This window comes from Cervus elaphus, chromosome 4 (assembly GCF_910594005.1).
Source record: "Cervus elaphus chromosome 4, mCerEla1.1, whole genome shotgun sequence".
Lineage (NCBI taxonomy): Eukaryota > Metazoa > Chordata > Mammalia > Artiodactyla > Cervidae > Cervus > Cervus elaphus.
In genome coordinates, this window is record NC_057818.1 from 48,339,003 (window position 1) to 48,358,563 (window position 19,561).

Here is a 19,561-nt window from a genome sequence, read left to right on the forward strand (position 1 = left end):
AGGAGTGATAGTATTCCGGAAGGATGTCAGTAAGTGACCCTGTCACTGTGGCTTTCCCTTTCCTCCTGTGAGACATTGTCTTTTCTGGGGAACTTGAACAGTTCTGGTCTCTCAGTTATGAGTCCTGGCTCTACAGTCCTGTAGGCATCGTCCTCCCAGCCCCTGTCACTCTGCTTCCCTCGTCACAGCCCCTGACCCTCTGGTCTGTCAGTCTGTTGAAGTGCTGGGAGCCCCCTGAGGGTAGGACCCAGGACAGCCTTGGTCGCTGCTGTTTCCCTGGCATCAGCCAGCAAAGGGCCGGGCACAAAGTGGGCGCTGAGCAAAGATTTAGTGAATAGCTAAGGATCCCCAGTCTGTGAGGGCACAGGTGACACCTGGCCCTGTGGAGTCCCCTTTTGTGGCGTCCCCTCCAGGTGGATGCATTCCCGCTCCAGAACGCACGACTTGACGAATGGATTGAGGGCTGGATTTCAGTTTGTCCCTCTGGCCCCTCAGCCAAGAGCTCGGGTGCGGCGCAGTCGGGCAGCGACTCCTCGGTCCGCGGGCGTAAAAGAGTTCGGATTCTTTCTGGCAGAGGGAGCCGCCCGCTCGGGGGAGGAAGCACCCTGCCGGTCTCCTAGGTCAAGAGCGCTGGGCTCCTCCCCCTCGGTGCCCACACCTGGCGGTGGGGCGTGCCTCAGTTTCCTCCACCCCCGCCCCTCCCCTTTTTCTCTTCTTCCTCTTTGGGTAGCTGGTGGCCGCGCGTCGAGCACTCCCGGAACTGAAGCTGGGCGCCGGACGATCGGGAGGCGGGGGCCACGTCAACGGGGCGGCGGGGGGCTGGCCGGCTGAGCCATGCGGCGGGGCGCGCTCCTGGCGGGTGCCCTGGCAGCATACATCGCGTACCTGGTGCTGGGCGCGCTGCTGGTGGCCCGGCTGGAGGGGCCGCACGAAGCCCGCCTCCGAGCCGAGCTGCGGATGCTCCGCCAGCAGCTGCTGCGGCGCAGCCCGTGTGTGGCCGCCCCCGCCCTGGACGCCTTCGTGGAGCGGGTGTTGGCGGCCGGACGGCTGGGGCGCGCCGCGCTCGCTAATGCCTCCGGGTCTGCCAACGCCTCGGACCCCGCCTGGGACTTCGCCTCGGCTCTCTTCTTCGCCAGCACGCTGGTCACCACCGTGGGTACGTGAGCGCCGCCCCGAGCCCCCGGCCCACGAGAACCCGGGGCCCCCTGCTCCCCCTCGCCTCCCTAGGGACCCCAGAGCCACTACGAAATATCCCGATCCCAGCAGATCATTCTCAATTAACTCTGAGCCCAGGATCCCCTCAAAACCCCTCAATGAGAACCTGGGACCCACACTTGTGGGATCCTCCACCTTGAGGAGTCCCTATCCAGACCTTTCCTCCCAGTAGGAAGTCCCGCAGTTCGCTTGGGGTCCAGGGCCATTTTCAAAGTACCTTCTGGCAAGCATCTAGGGCTCCCTTCCTCTGCCTTGGAGACCTGCGTCTAGCCCCGTCTAGGCCTAGAACAATCCTCAGAGACCTCCTTTGAGAACTCAGTGCCCGCTGCCGGAGACCCTCTTCCCATTAGCCACCCAGGACCTGCGCCCTTCTCTCTGGCTCAGACCTCCATCCCCTCCAACACCATCTCCTGACTGCAAATACATCCTTCTGGGATGTGTCCTTCGGAAGCCTTACCCCAATGTCCTCCCGACCCTGGTGCCCTAGTGAGGACCCTGAATCTCCAGACCCTCTCCAGGCACCATCACTAAAGACCTTACTGCCAGCAGAGATCCCTCAGCAAAGACCCAGGGCCCGCATCTCAGACTTCCACCCCTCTGGACCTAGACCACTCCCCAGCAAGGGCCCCTGCCCTCCTCCTGACCATTGTCATACTTCCCTGCAGGTAGCCCTGACTCTAGACACAGGACCCCTCTTCACATATCCCACTCCTTCTTGGCATCTCCTTTGTATTGGGGGAGCCCTCAATGTAGGGCTTTCCTTCCAATAGGGACACCCCCGTTCCCTCTAAACCTGGGACTTCCAATTCTGCAGCCCTCAGCTGTGGAAGTATGGGAGAGAACTTGATCGCCTTCCAGGAAGAACTGCTGACTTTCTAACTGGAAGGTCCCCACCCAGGACTCCCACCCCTCCAGTTCCAAACAGCTCCAGCAAAACCCCCTAGTGTTTTTCAGACCAGGGACTCTGATGGGGTCCTCTGTTTATTTATTTTGACCTCTCCAACCGGCATGTGGGATTTAACCTGTGCCCTCTGCAGTGAAAGCTCAGAGTCCTAACCACTGGACAACCAAGGAATTCTATAGGGGCCTCTTTGAACATGACAACCCTAGCTGAGACTGTCACCAATCTCTGGCCCCTGATACTCCTTGTAAGAGCCCCAGAATACCTGGGATCCCAACGCTGGTCACACATGCTATCCTTGACACAAGAATCCACCCCCCCACCCCCCCCAGCCAGGGTACCAGCCCAGGGACTCTACTCTCCGAACCTGCTACCCCTGCTCCTAGACTCCCCCTGTCCACCCTGAATTTCCCAAGAAAGGGAACCTCCTTGGGACCTGAGACCCCTTCAGTCTCTTCTGGACCCACAGCTGGGACCTTTTGCCCCAACTCTGTCCCAGCCTGGTTTGGACTCTCCCTCCATCAAGGATGCTCCAGGCACTTTGTACCCCAGAACCCTCCCCACTATTCACTCAAGACCATTACTGCTTCCACCCTGGACACTCTCAGCCAGGACATGAGACGCACACCCCCTCCCATCATCCCCTTAGCATTGTCTCCCCCCATCATGTTGCCTCAGGCATCCTTGGGCTCAGAAGCCCCCTCTACCTGAGAACCCCCCCTCCTAATCCCATTTGTAATCCCACTGGTGCCTGTCCCCCTTCTTCCTCTGGACCCAGGACCCCAGCCCCAAACCAGGATCTGTTTCAAACCAGGACACTGGTCTCTGATTTCAGATTACTAACTGGACCCCACAGATCCCCTTCTCTGGACCCCTACAGCCTCAAGTAGGACCAACACACACCCCACCCCTCAGCCCTACCTGGGAAACCCCTCACCTCAACGCTCTGCAGACCTGGAAAATCCCTTTGTTTGTCAGGCTCTTCTGGTCCTCCCACAACCCCTCCCCAGCCCCCAAACTTCCTCTTTGCCTCTTTGCTAGGATTTGGCTTCCCAGGAGACTCAAGTGGTAAAGCATCTGCTTACCAATCCAGGAGACTGAGGAGATGCAGGTTCGATCCCAGGGTTGGGAAGATTCCCCTGGAGAAGGAAATAGCAGCCCACTCCAGTATTCTTGCCTAGAAAATTCCATGGACAGAGGTGCCTGGTGGGCAACAACTGTCCATGGGGTCGTAAAGAGTTGGACATGGCTAAGCAATTGAGCATGCTAGGATTTGGATTAGGGGAGTGGTCTGGGGCTTGGCTAGCCCAGACTCCTAACTCCCTATCCCTGCTGACAATAGCCTTTGCCGTTTGTCACTGTGACAGCCTTTGTCACTGTCAAGTGGACCAGCAAACCAGGCCACAGCAGCCGGGCTGGATCTCACAAACGCTGCCCACTTGCTGGCTGGGCCTGCCCAACCTGCTTCGGGGCTTCTCTCTCCCTCTGTCTCCTCCCAGATCCTGCCTTCTGAGAAGTCATCCCAGGCAGGACAGGTGAAGAAGCCAAACTCAAGGCAGGCACAGGTTCAGATTTCTGTTCACACACTGCTGATCTCTAGTCCTCTGTGTCCTCTGTCATCTGTAAAATGGGGATAATCACACTCCCTACTTCACAGTAAGACCTGGTAGAAGACTTAACCACACCACATACAGACTTTAACTCACTCATCACAATAAGGCTTGTGAGCCAGGTGCTGTTTGTGGTCCTATTTCTTAGCAATAGAATCTGAGGCCCAGAGAGGTTGATCAACTTGTCCAAGCCCACACAGCTAGGAAGTGTAGAGTGCAGATTTGAGCCGAGGCTGTCAGGCCTCAGAGTTCCATGCTCTTTTTTTTTAATTAAAAAAAATATATTTTTTTAAAATTTTGGATGCACTGGGTCTTTGTTGTGGCATGTGGTCTTTCTCTAGTTGCAGCATGCAGGCTTCTCTTGTTGTGGCACTGGAGCTTCTCTAGTTGTGAAGCACAGGCTCTAGAGCACACAGGCTCAGTAGTTGGGGCACATGAGGTTTGTTGCCCTGTGGCATGTGGGATCTTAGTTCCCCAACCAGGGATTGAACCCACGTCCCCTGCATTGGAAGATGGAGTCTTAATCAGTGGACCACTAAGGAATTCCCCAGAGCCCTATGCTCCTAACCAATGCACCACACTACTTCTTCAGCTTCCATGAATGATGAAGGGTGATACATGTATATTGTAAAAACATTTCTGACAGTCCTTAAAAAATGGTAAGTTATTGCAATAGGGGAGAGAGATTGACCTCAATTCAGAGTACAGCAAAGATAGCTGGAGATTTAGAGCTGAGAGCAGGAGGGGACTAGTGGATGGAAATGGAGAAGGCAATGGCACCCCACTCCAGTACTCTTGCCTGGAAAATTCCACGGACGGAGGAGCCTGGTAGGCTGCAGTCCATGGGGTCTCGAAGACTCGGACATGACTGAGCAACTTCACTTTCACTTTTCACTTTTATGCATCGGAGAAGGAAATGGCAACCCACTCCAGTATCCTTGCCTGGAGAATCCCAGGGATGGGGTCGCACAGAGTTGGACACGACTGAAGTGACTTAGCAGCAGCTGCAGCAGTGGATGGAAAAGTACTAAGAGGGGACATGGACGGTAGGGGGATTCTTGCTAAACTGGCTTAATAGGATTCTTGTTAAAGACCGCCAAGAGCTTCAGTACAAGTGGTGGATAATGAGAAATTTGATCAGATGTCAAGTGTGGGGGATTCTCCCTAAATAAACTTAGTGCTAGTGGCATTATTGCATCTAACTCTTGGCGATCCCACGGACTGTAGCCCGTCAGGCTCCTCTGTCCATGGAATTCTCCAGGCACAAATACTGCAGTGGGTAGCCATTCCCTTCTCCAGGGGATTTTCCTGACCCAGGAACTGAACCTACATCTCCCGAATTGCAGGCAGATTCTTAACTTAGGATTCCTGCTAAAACCGGGCTTGGTCATGAAGAGAACTCAGAGGGGCCTGACTCAAGCTTGGTCAAGCAGGAAGGCTGTGTCCATGAGACATGCCAGTGATAATAACCGAGATTGACAGAGCCTCATTTATCATTAGTGCTGTTGGTGAAGCCGGGAGCCCTGAATATATCTAGAGAAATGGAAGACCCGACAACATTCAGAGAGGCCTCTCCCACAGCGTTCCTGGGCTTGTTGCAGGCCCTAGTCTGAGGAAGATCTGAGGCCTGGAGCTAGTCCAGGCAGCCTTGCTGCGATTGAGGTCAGGGCTGGAGGAGTCGGCCTGCTTGGAACTGGGAATGCGGAGAGGGAGCGAGCATCACAGTCTTTCTGACTCTCTTCATGCCTGTGCTAGGTGCCCTGTGCCAACCTGTACTCAAGGAAGGGATCATTTATGAGGCCATTTCAAGTACTCTGAGGAAACTGAGGCTCAGAGAGAAGTCACTTGGCCAGTATCACTCAGGGACCAAATACCAAAGCACTGCTTTGGACTCAACTCTTGGAAGTAGCAAGTTGAGGCTCATAGCCCACATTCTATTCCTCTTTCTTTCTTTTTAAAATGTTCACTAGTTTTTCAAAAGTATTTGTTTAAATTTTTGGCTGCCCTGGGTCAAAGCTGGGGCACAAGGGACCTTCGATCTTCTTTGCAGCATGAGAACTCCTAGTTGTGACATGTGGAATCTAGTTCCCTGACGAAGCATCGAACCCCAGCCCTCTGCATTTGGAGTCCAGAGTCTTAGCCCCTGGACCACCAGGGAAGGCCCCCTCCCCACTCTATTCTAACTCTGATTTTTTCTGTTTATAAGAAATTTCATGTCATTTGCAAACCTGTCCTTTCAGCCAGGTTGCTGGAGTTTCTCCATCAAAATCCTTTTATTAATGAAGCTTGGAGCCATAAGTGATAAACCTCAAATAATAGTTGCTTAAATATAATGGGAATTTATTTCTTGCTCATATTCAAGGGAGTCAGTCCAAGACCAGAAGGGTGCTGCATGGTCAGAGACTCTCAGGTTCCAATATAACTCTCAGGCCAGGCGCGGTTTCTATTCCCAAGCTCATCTCATGGTCCCAGATGGCTGCTCAGCTCCAGCCTTCCTATCTGTGATCTAGTCAGCAGGAGGAGGGAGTAAAGAAGGGAGATAGGCATCTCCCTATCTTTAAGGACACTTCCTGAAGTTGCTTGCTTCTTTTGTCTGTATCTCCTTGGCCATAAATTATTCCAGACCACACCTAGCTGCACTGGAAGAGGGAACATCTTTTCCTGTTAGCCACGTGTCCAGCAGGATCTAGAGGATCCTTTATTTTTCCCTAGTTTTTTTTTTTTTTTTTAAACTGGGGCAAAGTACACATCAGATTTACTATCTTAACCATTTTTGAGTGTACAGTTCAGTGGTATTAGGTATATTCATATTGCTGTGTAACCATTGCCAGCACCCATTTCCAGAACTCTTTTTACTTTTATTTTTTTAATATTTATTTATGTATTTAGGCCGCATCAGGTCTTTGTTGCGGTGTCGGGGCTTCTCTTAAGTTGTGATACACAGACTTAGTTGCCCCGAGGCATGTGGGATCTTAGTTCCTCAGCGGGACCAGGGGTCGAACCCACATCCCCTGCATTGGAAGGTGGATTCTTAACCACTGGACCCCCAGGGAAGTCGCCAGAACTCCTTGGATCTTACAAAACTGAATCTATACCCTTGTATATACTAACTCCCCACTTACCCCTCTCCTCGACTCCTGGCAACCATTGTTCTACTTTCTGTGTCTGTGATTTTTTTAATGTTTATTGTTTTTAAAAATTAATTCACTTATTTGGCTGTAACCAGATCTTAATTGTGGCACACGTGATCTTCAGTCTTCATTGCTGCCTGCAGAATCTTTAGTTGCGACACGTGGGATCTAGTTCCCTGACCGGGGATCAAATCCAGGTCCCCTGGATTGGGAGCGCGCTGAGTTTTAGACAGTGGATCGCCAGGGAAGTCCCCTGTCTCGATGATTTTGACTGCACTAAGTGCCACATATAAATGGAATTGCAGAGGCTTTGTCTTTTGGCAACTGGCTTATTTCACTTAGCATAATACCCTCAAGATTCACCCATGTTGTAGCATGTGTCAGAATTTCCTTCCTTCAAAAGGCTGAATAATATTGCATTGTTTGTACTTACATTTTGTTGATTCATTCACCCATCGGTGGACACAAGGGCTGTTTCCACCTTCTGACTATTGTGAAGAATGCTGCTATGAACATGGCTGTGTACGTATCTCTTGAGCCCCTGCTTTCAATTCCTTTGACTATATAAAGGCCAGGGGGAGACTTCCCTGTGGTCCAGTGGCTAAGACTCCACGCTGTCAATGCAGGGGGCCTGGGTTCGATTCCTGGTCAGGGAATTAGATCCCCCATGCTTCAGCTAAGAAGACCTGGCTCAGTCAAATAAATAAATACTTTTTTGTTGTTGTTTTTTAAAAAAGTCAGAACCAGGGGATCCTTTTGCATGGAAGACAGACTCGGGGGAAAGCCTGCTCATATGGGCAATGTTTTCACACTTTCTTATGAACCACAAGGCTGGATCTGTAGTATTCTGGGCAAGACATTTTACTGTCAACATAAATCAGGCCCCTTACCACCCCAGTCATATCTCTGACCCTTTGGTTTGATTCATTTGGGAAATTACACATTGCCAAAGTGAGCCAGTTTCACCAACACCTGAATTCCCCTTAGTCATATTTCTGTTTGCAGAACTCACACCCACACTGACCCTCCAAGAGCACAGTGGGGCTTGTCACACCCATTTAAAAATTTATTTATTTCTGGCTGCCCTGGGTCTTCGTTGCTGCACGTGGGTTTCCTTTAGTTGGGGAGAGTGGGGGCTACTCTCTAGTTGCGAGTGGGCTTCTCATTGGGGAACATGGGCTCTGGGGCATGTGGGCTCCCGTAGGCGTGCACAGGCTTAGTTGCCTTGCAGCATGTGGGATCTTCCCGGACCCCTGGTAGAACCTGCATCCCCTGCAGGGCGCGTGCTGCCCTGTTGGATTGTGTGGTGTCCCGTGGGTCACCAGACAAAGTGCTTTGACCTGAGATGGAGCCACAGGAGGGCCCTGAGCAGGGGAGGGACATGACCTGACTCCCGTGTTCACAGGGTCCCTCTGGCTGCATGGCGGGGAGAAGGGAGACCAGGGAGGAGGCTGCTGGTAGACAGGACCAGGATGAAGCCTTGTTGTGGAGTGAGGGGGAAAGCTGGTGGGTTTGGGCTCTGTGCAAAGGTTGAGACAACAGAGTGGATGTGAGTTGAGAAGGGAGTCAAGGATGACACCAGGCTCTCAGCCTGAGCCATGGGGAGGGTGGAGGTGCTATCGCCAGAGATAAGACAGTCTGGGAGGGGTGGCTTTCAGGCTGAAATTAGTCCTCAGTTTAGGGCAATCACAGACCCCAGAGTGGATGCTGAGTGGGCCGAAGGATTTCCCCCTGACTCCCGCAGGCTACGGGTACACGACGCCTCTGACCGACGGGGGCAAGGCCTTCTCCATCGCCTTTGCGCTCCTGGGCGTCCCAGCCACCATGCTGCTGCTGACCGCCTCGGCCCAGCGTCTGTCGCTGCTGCTCACCCACGCGCCCCTGTCCTGGGTGAGCCAGCGCTGGGGCTGTGCCCCCCGGAAGGCAGCCCGCTGGCACCTGGCCATCCTGCTGGGGGTCATGGTGACCCTCTGCTTCCTGGTGCCAGCCGCCATCTTTGCCCACCTTGAGGAGGCCTGGAGCTTCCTGGACGCCTTCTACTTCTGCTTCATCTCTCTGTCCACCATCGGCCTGGGAGATTATGTGCCGGGAGAGGCCCCCGGCCAGCCCTACCGGGCCGTCTACAAGTTGTTAGTCACAGGTGAGTAGGGTGGCTGCCTGGGGACTGAGGGCTGGTGTGAGGGGGGCCTGGCCCCGTCCCGGAGGGATGGGGCATTCAGAGTCGCAGCCCCATCCTGGGGTATCCCGTAGCCCCATGGCCATGACCTGGGTGGTCTGGGTCCACTCATCGCCTCTCTGCCATCTCTGCAGTCTACCTCTTCCTGGGCCTGGTTGCCATGGTGCTCTTGGTGCAGACTTTCCGCCGTGTGTCTGACCTCCACGGCCTCACAGAGCTCATCCTGCTGCCCACCCCGTGCCCCGCCAGCTTCGAGGAGGAAGATGACCGGGCGGACATCCTGAGCCCCGAGCCCGAGCCACACCAGCAGCTCACCGCCGGCTCGCACGTGGACTACGCCTCCATCCCCAGGTAGCTGGGGCAAGTGTCGGGGCAGCTGCAGACCAGGCCTGCGGCTGAGGGGCCCTCGGGACTGGAACCGATGGACTAGCCTGTCTACAAGCACACGCTGGTGTTCCTGAGGCCCTGCCTCCACTGTCTGCCCTTGTCTGACCGGCCTAAGCACTGCCCGGATCCAGGAAGCAGCACTGCCTTCTTTCCTCCACCCCTCCTATCACCTCCCCGCACACTCTGTGCTTCCCTGACTTTCTCACCGTCTCTGTATTTCTCAGGCTTTTCCTCGCGCCATCTGCCTCTCTCACTTGAGTAGCCACTCATCATCTGCCGATTCTCCCAGTCTCTGGGCTCAGACCTCATTTCAGGTGCTAGATTGATCACTTCACCTCGGGCCAGTGACTGGCCCCCTCTGAGCCTTGATTCACCTCTTGGGTCAAGTAGAAAGAATATATTCCATCATTCAAAACTCCCTCCTCTGTGCCAATCCGTGCCAGGCAGCGCTGGGGCCACCACAGTGTTCCAGATGCTCTGGGCCCTGCTCTCATGGGGCTCGCTGTCCTGCCTCCCGTACAGTGACAGTTCATAACAGGCAGGACTTCATTAGTGGGGGCGGGGGAAGGTGGGCAGAGTGGTCAGGGCTGGGGTAGAGGAAGCACAGGGAATGTACCCAATCCAGCCGGGGAGGTCAGGGAGGGCTTCCTGGAGGAAGGGGCAACTGCACTCAGACCTGAAATCTGAAGAGTAGTCAGTCTGGGGAAGAAGGTGTACCTGACTCATTTTCCTCCAGTGTGTCCAGGGAGCTAGACATATTTGGATATGCCTGGGGTCAGCCTGCATAATAGAGTCTTCCAGGAAGCTGAGACGGGATCCTAGCCCAGTATGGAAGGTATTGCTTTTAGTGAGACACTATCATAACAGCTGTTCCTGTTTACCAAGAACTAATTACATTACGTTCCCTGGGCTCTGGAACCAGCCTGTATGTGTGTGTTAGTCACTCAGTCGTGTCTGACTCTTTGTGACCCCATGGACTGTAGCCTGCCAGGCTCTTCTGTCTGTGGGATTCTCCAGGCAAGGATATTGGAGTGGGTTGCCATGCCCTTCTCCAGCCGGAGCCAGCCTGCCTGGGCTCAAATCCCAACTCAGCAGTGTCCTGCCTGTGTCTTTGGGTGGTCATTTTGCCCCTATTTCCTCGGTTTCCTCATCAGTAAAATGGCAATAATAATAGTTCAAAAGATGGTTTCACAGTGCCTGCCATGTTATTCTGGGATGATTTCTTTGGCTAGGCCCTGTTCTGGGTACTTTACACATGAGGAAGATAATGCAGTATTATCATTGGATGTGGGCATATTGTAAGTGTCCTTAAATGACCATCTTGGGAACTTGGCTTCTTTCTTGAGGGCACTAGAGAGCCATGGAAGGGATTTGAGCAGGAGAGGGCCATGGTTAGGTTTGGGCTTTTGCTGCTGTGTGTTTATGGGGTGGGGGGGAGGAAGCTCCAGTGGCGCAGTCGGTTAGCGCGTGGTACTTACATGGAGTGGGGGGGAGACTGAGGCTGGGTGCCCAGGGGAGGCTGGGGCAGGAATGAAGCAGGAGACAATGGGACTGGGTGAGGCTGAGGGAAGGGGAGGAGGGGGCAAGTCAAGGGATGCTCAGAAGTCCAGGTGGACGGGCCATAAGCCTTACAGACTTGGGAGGGACAAGGCCAGGAAAAGGTCCAACCATGCTCACCTGCCCCCGAGGTGGGGGACCTGTGAGAAAACAAATTTGTAGGGAGATGTTGAGGCTTGTTTGGAATATGGTGGCTGTGAAGGGCTAAAGGGACACGCAGGAGAAGGCAGCAGGAAGTCACAGGACCCTTGGAGCAACGACTTAGGGGGTGGTTGAGGCTGCAGACAGATGAGGAAATGAAGACTATGAAGGTGGGTATTGACTGCCCTGGGTGGGAATAAAGAGAGAAGACCGACCTTGAGAAATCAGCCATAGGGTGTGTGTATATACAGACACACACACACACATATATATATACACATATGTATATACATATGTATATGTGTGTGTGTGTGTATATATATATATATATATAATATCAGTAAGGAAAGATTTGGGTTGCAAGTAACACAATCCTGACTGGCACTGACTGAAACAGTGAGATGATTGTATACTGTATATCACCTGAGTTAGAGAGACCTCTGGGTTTGATACAGTTCACAACTCCAAGAGGTTCTTGTGGCCCCTGGTTCCCTCTCTCTCTGCTCTGTTACCCTCAGCTGAAGGCTTGGCCCCCACATGGGCTGTCCTCATGGCCACAAAGTGGCTGCCACAGGTCCAGGCATCACAATAAGACATGTTAATTTTTAGTGCAAGAAGAGGGAAAGGGGTGTGTCTTCCCATGGTGCCTCTTTGGAAAGAAGGAAACCTTTTCCCAGTGTCTCCCAGCAGACTTCCTCTTCCATATCATTGACCAAAATTGGCTTCTGAATCAGTCATCGGCCAGTGATCATGGCATCGCTATGATTAGCTTGAATTCCTCAGGACTCCCCCTGCCACCAGGGACTGAGGCTGGGGCTGAGGTTTTAGTTTGCAGGCTGGTAAATACTTGAACAAAACTGGGCTTCTATTAGAAAGGCAGAAAGTTGGGAGAATGGGAGCTGTCAATGAACTAGTCAGCCAGGATGCTGATGTATATAATTATGCAGGTTGGGACCTGCATAAGGGTTACCTAGCCGGCAGGGTGGTAACAAATTGGGGCTGAAGTTCAAGGCTGAATATACCCAAAGGGGACTTCTTTTTCTTTTTTTTCAGGGGGGACTTCTTTTTCTAATTAACATAGTCCCATATGATGAGCAATGACCCCTCAACCAAAGAGAAGAACTTACAAAACAGACAGAAAGGAAGTTTGAGAGAGGAGTAGGAAAACTAGGAGAGTGGGAAATATTGGTGAGAGATGAGAGACTTTTAAAAAGGGAAAAGTCAACATTGTCAAATGAGTCACACAAAATCATTTTAATAACACGAGAGAGAACACTTATATAGGATTTACTACCTGCCAGGCACTCTTCCAAGCTCTTGATACACCAGAATTTATCTTATGCTCTCAGCAACTCCGTGAGTTAGTTACATTCTCCATATTGCAGATGAGGACAGGAGGCCCAGAGAGGTTAAATAACTTATCCAAGATCACACAGGAAGTGCAAAACTGGGATTTAGATGAGATTTTTGTTTTTTTGGTCACCTTGTCACATGGAGGCTCAGAAATATCCACTGTCTAGTTCTTTCTTAGTCTCTCACCCTTCCTGGCTCCTCAGCACATTTGTTGACCCTGCTGCTAAAGTCAGCAGTTGGGTGAGGGGCAGTTGCTCGAGGGAAGAAGGTGCCTGTGTGATCTGGCTTCTGCTCCCCACTACTTCTCCTTTCAAATTCCTTCCTCCAAAAGAAACCAGGCCCTGCTCATTTCAGATACTTAAAAAAAAAAAAAAAAAAGTGCACACTTAAAAATGGAAAAAGTAGAAGAATGTTCAATAGAAATAAGTCTTTCTCCTGTATGTGGGCTGTGATGACAGATTTTCTCAGGTCTCCTAGGCATGTACCAGCAATATACCTGTGTGTATATGTGTGTCATTAATTTTTCTTCTTTCACTCTGCCAAAGTGGTACTATATGGTGAGGTAATTACAATCACAGACTCTGGAGGCAAAGTCCCTGGGTATAAATCTGAACTCTGTCATTCCCAAGTCTGTGGTTTTGGGCCACTCATTTCACCTTCCTGTGCTGTTTGCCAATCTGTGACATGGTATAACAGCACCTACCTCATAGACTTGTTGGAGAATTAAGCAATATCTGTAAAGATCTTAGAACAGTGTCTGGTGCTCAATAAAATATCGGCTCGTTTCTGCACCTTTTTCATATTATATGTCTCATATATACATATATAATTTTTATATGCTTTTCTAATATTCTCTTTCTATACCTTGCTTTTTTTTTTTTTTTTACCAACCCAGTGTCATTCAGAGATCATTTCAGAGGCACAAGAGCAAGTCTCATATCCTTTTTAATTTATTTTTATTTGGGGTTGCACTAGGTCTTCATTGCTGTGTGTGGGCTTTCTCTAGTTGCAGTGAGCAAGGGCTACCCTTTGTTTCAGTACACGGGCTTCTCATTGCAGAGCACAGGCTTCAGTAGTTGTAGGACAGGGGCTCATTAGTTGTGGCTCACAGGCCCTAAAGCTTGTAGGCTTCAGTAGTTGCAGCACATCAGCTCAGAAGTTGTGGTGCATGGGCTTCGTTGCTCCTCAGCATGTGGAATCTTCCCAGACCAGGGGGATCAAACCCGTGTCCCCTGCATTGCAGGTGGAGTCTTATCCACTGCGCCATCAGGGAGGTCCCTTATATCCTTCTTTATGTCTGCTGTGCCTCCTTTAGGACAGACATCCCACAGAATACTGGAGTGGGTTGCCATCTCCTACTCCAGGGACTCTTCCTGACCCAGGGATCGAACCCATGTCTCCTGCATCTCCTGCGGCTCTCACACTGGCAAGCGAATTCTTTACCACTGAGCCACTGGGGAAGTCCAAGTTATTTCCATGTTTCATTAATGGACATGTGGGTGGCTGCTAGTCTTTTGCTAGCATAAATGAGGCTGTAGGGTGTACCTTGGGCATGTAAGTAACAGGGGGACTTTCTCCTGGTGCGGTTATATTCCAGAGTCGGGAATACCATGAGGACACCCCAGTCTCTCTGCTTCTGTGAGTCTACAAGGGCTCAGGTACACAGCTGCTGGGTTTCTTTCCTCAGATGAAGTCACCCTTCCTGGTCTGTGGGGATGGGCTAGGGGATTGGGGGGCACAGACTTTCATCAGCTCTTTATTTACAGGGAACACTTATTCTGCACTGTGTTGCACATAATTGGAAACAACAGTGATAGACAAAGCCCCAGGCCCTGCCCTCACAGAGCCTGCCATGCAGTGGGAAACAGAGACCCACTCCTGGGCAGCCATAGCCTAGCGTGGTGAGGGGAGGGGTGAGGGCTGCTTCTGTATCACAGACAAGACATGAAGGCAGGAAAGCGGTCAGGTGGTGACAAAGTAGGGAGTAGTATTCCAGAAGGGGTTTATAGTGTGTGCACAGTCTGGAGGAGAGCCAGCATACTGGGTCAAGGATATTCAAGACTCTGCTTTGGACCACAGAGAGAGCAACAGATGAGTGGATAGGAGGGACAACAGGCATCAGTTTATGCAGAGCTCTGGAAAACAATTTAGTTTGGATGTTTCCCTGGGGTCCTGGGGAGGTATGGAAGGTTCCCAGGGTGTTGTCCCCAGACCATTAGTATCAGCATCACCTGGAATATAATCACCAGCCCCATCTGAAGACTTAAGGGAATCTAAACCCCTGGGGGTGGAGCCTAACAACCTGTTTTAACAAGTCCTTCTGATTGAGTCTAATGCACTCTGAAGTTTGAAAACCACTGGAGTTTAAAGTCAGCTTTGCAGTCCATCAAAAAGTCATGGTCTGGGGAATTCCCTGGCGGTTCAGTGGCAAGGACTCCAGGCTTCCACTGCAGGGGACCCGGGTTCAGTCACTGGTGGGGTAACTATGATCCCAGCGGCAAAATAAAATAAAGACGGTCTGAGTCCTTAACTGTTGGGCGTCAGAGTACCAATGAAAACTGTTAACTTATTGAATATTTATTTGTGCCAGGTACTCTTCACTTGTTATCTTACTGACTTCTCAAGACAACGCTATGAGATCACTGCCTTTGTCTTTGTTCTGCAGATGAGGGTGTTAAGCCGCAGTCAGATTAATTTCCCACACGGCCCTAATTTTTTTTTTTTTTTCACTAGAATTGTGATAGTAAAGTCTGATTGGGTAGAAGGATAAGCAGGCCAGAACCACCAATAGGAACTCCTGAAGGCCTTTCTAACACAAACTTCGTCCGCAGTTCCCTCTGCAGTCCAGGGCCCGCGCGAGTGTTGAGCTGCTCCCTCCCTCTGTCCCTTAAGCCGTAAGCGCTAGTCGGGAAGCGCGTTGCCACGGAGACAGGCGGGTGAAGCAGGCTTGCCTCGAGAAAGGCAGAAGTCGGTTGCGGAAGTGTAGGCGGCCATTTTGAGACCGGGCAAGAGGGGCGGGACTGGAGCGGCAGAGTGACGGTTGACCGGTTTTAACTTAGTGACTGGTACCACCGGGCAGGGAGAAGAGGGAGGTCTGGGGCCTCCCTGGGAGGGATGCGGGGGGTGGGGGCGGGGTTAAGAAGGGGCGGAGAGGGGCGGGGGAGGAGAGGCGGGGAAAGGCTGAGGAAAAGGAGGAGAGTCCAGGGACTGGGCACAGGAGGGGCGGGGCGGAGAGAGGGCGGGGCGAGGAGCCTGGAGAGGCCGAGAGAAGGAGCCGGGCCATGCAGAGGGGCGGGGCTAGAAGAGGCGGAGCTTAGAGCTGGGCTGTCCCGGGCATGGAAAGAGGTGGTGAGAAGACGAGGGGAGGAGACAAGGTACCGCGGTTCAGGGGGAAAGTGACGACCGAGAAAGCGCTGACAGACAAGGCAGCGCCGGCAAGGAACGAGGAGGTGCAGGGCGCAGAGAGGGCGCGGAGCGAGCGGAAGGCCAACGGCGAGGAGAGTTCCCGAGGCAAAGAAACGGTCTCCACCGAGAAGGGGCGGGGTCATAGGAGGGGGCGGGGCAAGGAACGGGCTTGGGAAGACCACCTCCCCCAGGATGAGGGGGGAGGGCGGGTCGATAAGGGGAGGGACAAGGCGCAGAAGCTGAGCGAGGGGCAAGCTACAGGCGAGAAATCGAAGCGAGGACAGGGGAAGAGGTGGGGCGTGGGGAAGGCGCAGGTTCGGGAGAGGGACGGGTCTAGAGGCAGGATCTGGTACCTGGGCAGGGCCCGAGCACGGAGAAAGGGGCGGTGCGGAGAAATGTGGGGGGGCGGGGCAAGAAGTGGGGGCGGAGCCAGGCTCAGGTATGCGAGGAGAGGAACTGGGGGCAATAGGTGGGGCATAGCTAAACCGAGAAACAGAAATAGAGACCGACTGAAGAGTAGGGGTCGGAGGCAGAGCAGAGGCAGAGCAAAGAAGGATAGGGCAAGGTTAAGGGGTGAGGCTGGGAGGCGGGGCGAAACCAGGGGTAGGGGCATGGCCAGGAGCAACAGTAGGGGAGAGCCCTGGAGCAGCAGCAGAGGTGGGGTCCGGAAGAGCAGTAATTGCCGGCCCGAGGTCTGGAGCAGAGGTGGAGCCAGGAGCAAGAGCACAGGCGGAGCCGGGAGCAAGAGCAGGCGAGAAGCCAGGAGCGAGAGCAGGAGAGGGACGTGGAGCAAGAACAGGCGAGAAGCCAGGAGCGAGAGCAGGAGAGGAACCTGGAGCAAGAACAGGACCGGAGCCAGGAGCAAAAGTAGGAGTGGAGCGAGGAGCAAGAATAGGGGTGGGGCCAGACGTTTGAGCACAGGTGGGGCCAGGAGCAGGGACTGGGCGGGGCGCAGGAATAAGGCGGGATCTAAGACGGCGCCTACCAAGAACAGTTTAGCCGGCTGGTGACCTCCGCCTTCTCCAGGTTGAAGCCACGTTACCCACTTGCCCGAGATGTTCCCTGCTGGCCCTGCTCCGTGGCCGAGGCTCCGAGTCCAGCGGGCGCTGTGGGCACTGCTGGTGGTGCTGTTGGCACCGTGGAGGTTGCGGGCGATACAGGAAACCCAGGAGTGCACCTGGCAGGTTGTCTTGAACAACTTAGAGTCAGTAGGCAAGAACGACGCGATCGATCATTTCGTCGATCAAGAGCTGTACACAGTGGACAAAGTGTTCGACCTGCTAGTGGACGCACCCATCGACCGGGACGAGGTGAGGAGACTGGGGGCAGCCGAATGGGAGAGGTCCTGGAGCTGCACCCTTCTGGGCTCTGGACGTTTGCTCACCATCTCCTTGCAGACATACCTGGGCTTTCCTTACTACCTGAAGATCAACTACTCCTGCACAGGAGATGTGGTGAGTGGGTGCAGGGGTGGGGGACGCTTATTCTGTTGGGGCCTCAGTTTTCCCCCTTTCTAACATTTAAATAGGCATGGCACCATTGAACCCTAGGGACCTTAAAGATTCAAGAAGATTCCTGGTATCTCACCAGGCACATAGTTGGTGCTTGTTAGCTTTTGATTTCCATTAAAAAAAAAAAAAACAAAAACGGAGATATATAAAGACTTCCCTGGTGGTCCAGTGATTAAGACTGAAAGGTTCCACTGCAGGAGGCACAGGTTAGGCTCCTGGTCAGGGAACTAGGATCCCACATGCCAGATATTGGGGTCAAAAGAAAAAGAAACATAGATATTTTCCTCATAAAGTGAAGAAAATATTTTTTAAAATTGAGATAGAATTCACATGTCCTAAAATTCACCATTTTAAAATATACAATTCAAGAGTTCCCTGGCAGTCCAGTGGCTAGGACTCCCGGCTTGGTGTGCAGGGAGTGTAGGTTTGATCCCTGGTTGGGGAACTAAAATTCTACAAGCTGCCCAGCACAGCCGAAAATACAGACAAACAAAAAACAGTTCAATAGTTTTTCGTATATTCACAAAGTTGTGCAACCATCACCACTATCTTGTTCCAGCACATTTTCATCACCTCAAAAGGAAACCCTGTACCCCCACCCTCCCGAGCCCCTGGAGACCACTGTTCTCTACTTCTGTGAAATTGCTTATTCTGGACATTTCATATAAAGAATGGAATCAAGTAATATGTGGCCTTTTGTATCTGACTTCTTCCACTTAACATGTTTTTAAGACCCATCCATGTTATAACATGGATCAGTATTTCCTTTTTATGGATGAGTCACCGATGCAATGGACTTGAACTTGGCCAAACTTTGGGAGATGGTGAGGGACAGGAAGGCCTGGCATGCTGCAGTCCATGGAGTCACAAAGAGTCAGACATGATTCGGCAACTGAACAAGGACAATATTCAGTTGTACAGATGTGCTACATTTTGCTTAGCTATTCATTAAGTGCTGGCGATTTGAGTTATTTCCACTTTGGGGGTGGTTATTATGAATGATGCTGCTATGAACATGTGTATACATGTTTGTGTAAGCATCTGTTTTCAGTTCTCTTCAGTATATACCTAGAAAAGGAATTTCTGGGTCACATGATAACTCTGTTTCACTTTTGAGGACCTGCTGGGCTGTTTTCCAAAGCAAATCCATGTCTTTTTTCATTCTCATAAACAGTGTATGAGGGGTCCAGTTTTTCTATATTGTCATTTGTTGTTGTCCATTTCTTTGATTCTTGCCCTCTAGTATGTGTGAAATGGCATCTCAGTGTGGTTTTGATTTGCATTTGCCTCGTAACTAATGATGTTGAACATCTTTTCATATGCCCATTAGCCATTTATCTATCTTCTTTGGAGAAATGTCTGTTCAGATCCTTTGCCCATTTAAAAACTGGGTTATTTGTCTTTTTATTGTCACATTATAAAATTTCTTTTTATATACTGGAAAGTAGTTCCTTCTCAGATGTATAATTTGTAAATATTTTTCACATTCCATGTCTTTTCACTTTCTTAATGATGTCCTTTAAAGCACTAAAGCTTTACATTTATTGAGATATAATTCACATATCATACAATGGCACCATAGTTTTAATTTTTGATAAAGCCCAATTATCATTTTTTTTTCATTTGTTGCTGGTGCTTTTGGTGTTGTCTAAGGCTTTACCTAACCACAAATCATGAAAATTTACTCCCATGTTTTCTTCTAAGAGTTTGTTTGTTTGTTTTAGCTCTTATGTGGGCCTTTGATTCATTTTGAGTTAGTTTTTGTATATGGTGTGAGGTAGGGGTCTAATTTTTGCCTGGGAATATCCAGTTATGCCAGGACTGAAAAGATTATTCTTTCCTCATTGAATTGTCTTCACATCCTTGTCAAAAATCAACTGATTATAAGTATAAGGGTATATTTCTGGATATAATTCTATTCCATTGTTCTATATGTCTGTCCATATGCCAGTACGACACTGTTTTGATCACTGTAGCTTTGTATTAATTTTCAAATTGGGAAGTTTGAGTCCTCCAAGTTTGTTCTTTAAGATTGTTTTGACTGAAATAAGCAGAATGTTGTGGTTGAGAATTGAAGTTCTGAAGGCTACAGACCTGGGTTTGATTCTACCATGGACTCATATTTATCTGGAGGAAGTATAGCATGATAGTGAATCCTTTGAGCTCTGGAGCCA

The 19,561-nt window shown here is 51.2% G+C and overlaps 3 protein-coding genes across 21 annotated transcripts in view; all 3 read left to right on the forward strand.

Moving 5' to 3' along the window:
• The first annotated feature begins 723 nt into the window (after positions 1–723).
• On the forward strand, positions 724–13,262 carry KCNK6 (potassium two pore domain channel subfamily K member 6). Its single transcript, XM_043895238.1, has 3 exons — positions 724–1,156; positions 8,602–8,997; positions 9,168–13,262. Exons 1-3 carry the CDS (start codon positions 835–837, stop codon positions 9,386–9,388), a joined length of 939 nt encoding a protein of 312 aa, XP_043751173.1. The 5' UTR covers positions 724–834; the 3' UTR covers positions 9,389–13,262.
• Positions 13,263–14,207: 945 nt separating this feature from the next.
• The window catches only part of CATSPERG (cation channel sperm associated auxiliary subunit gamma), a 31,727-nt gene continuing 26,373 nt past the window's right edge, over positions 14,208–19,561 (forward strand). For 4 of the 19 annotated variants that reach the window (XR_006339510.1, XM_043894656.1, XM_043894636.1 and 1 more), the window contains exon 1: positions 16,182–17,330. Coding sequence is in view for 18 of the 19 variants with exons in the window: in XM_043894656.1 (XP_043750591.1) it covers positions 16,932–17,330 (399 nt within the window). In the remaining variant the exon portion in view is untranslated. The other 15 variants (XM_043894540.1, XM_043894596.1, XM_043894609.1 and 12 more) reach the window with 10 other exon arrangements.
• LOC122692757 (octapeptide-repeat protein T2-like) lies at positions 15,807–16,747 on the forward strand. Its single transcript, XM_043900589.1, has 2 exons — positions 15,807–16,190; positions 16,580–16,747. Exons 1-2 carry the CDS (start codon positions 15,807–15,809, stop codon positions 16,745–16,747), a joined length of 552 nt encoding a protein of 183 aa, XP_043756524.1.

Bases quoted from the DNA above. Each gene is read 5' to 3' on its own strand.
- KCNK6 (XM_043895238.1), top strand. From the start codon at position 835: ATGCGGCGGGGCGCGCTCCTGGCGGGTGCCCTGGCAGCATACATCGCG. The intron at 1,157-8,601 runs GTACGTGAGCGC...TGACTCCCGCAG, and splicing joins CACGCTGGTCACCACCGTGG to GCTACGGGTACACGACGCCT. The intron at 8,998-9,167 runs GTGAGTAGGGTG...CCATCTCTGCAG, and splicing joins CTACAAGTTGTTAGTCACAG to TCTACCTCTTCCTGGGCCTG.
- LOC122692757 (XM_043900589.1), top strand. From the start codon at position 15,807: ATGGAAAGAGGTGGTGAGAAGACGAGGGGAGGAGACAAGGTACCGCGG. The intron at 16,191-16,579 runs GTTCGGGAGAGG...GGTCTGGAGCAG, and splicing joins GGGGCGTGGGGAAGGCGCAG to AGGTGGAGCCAGGAGCAAGA.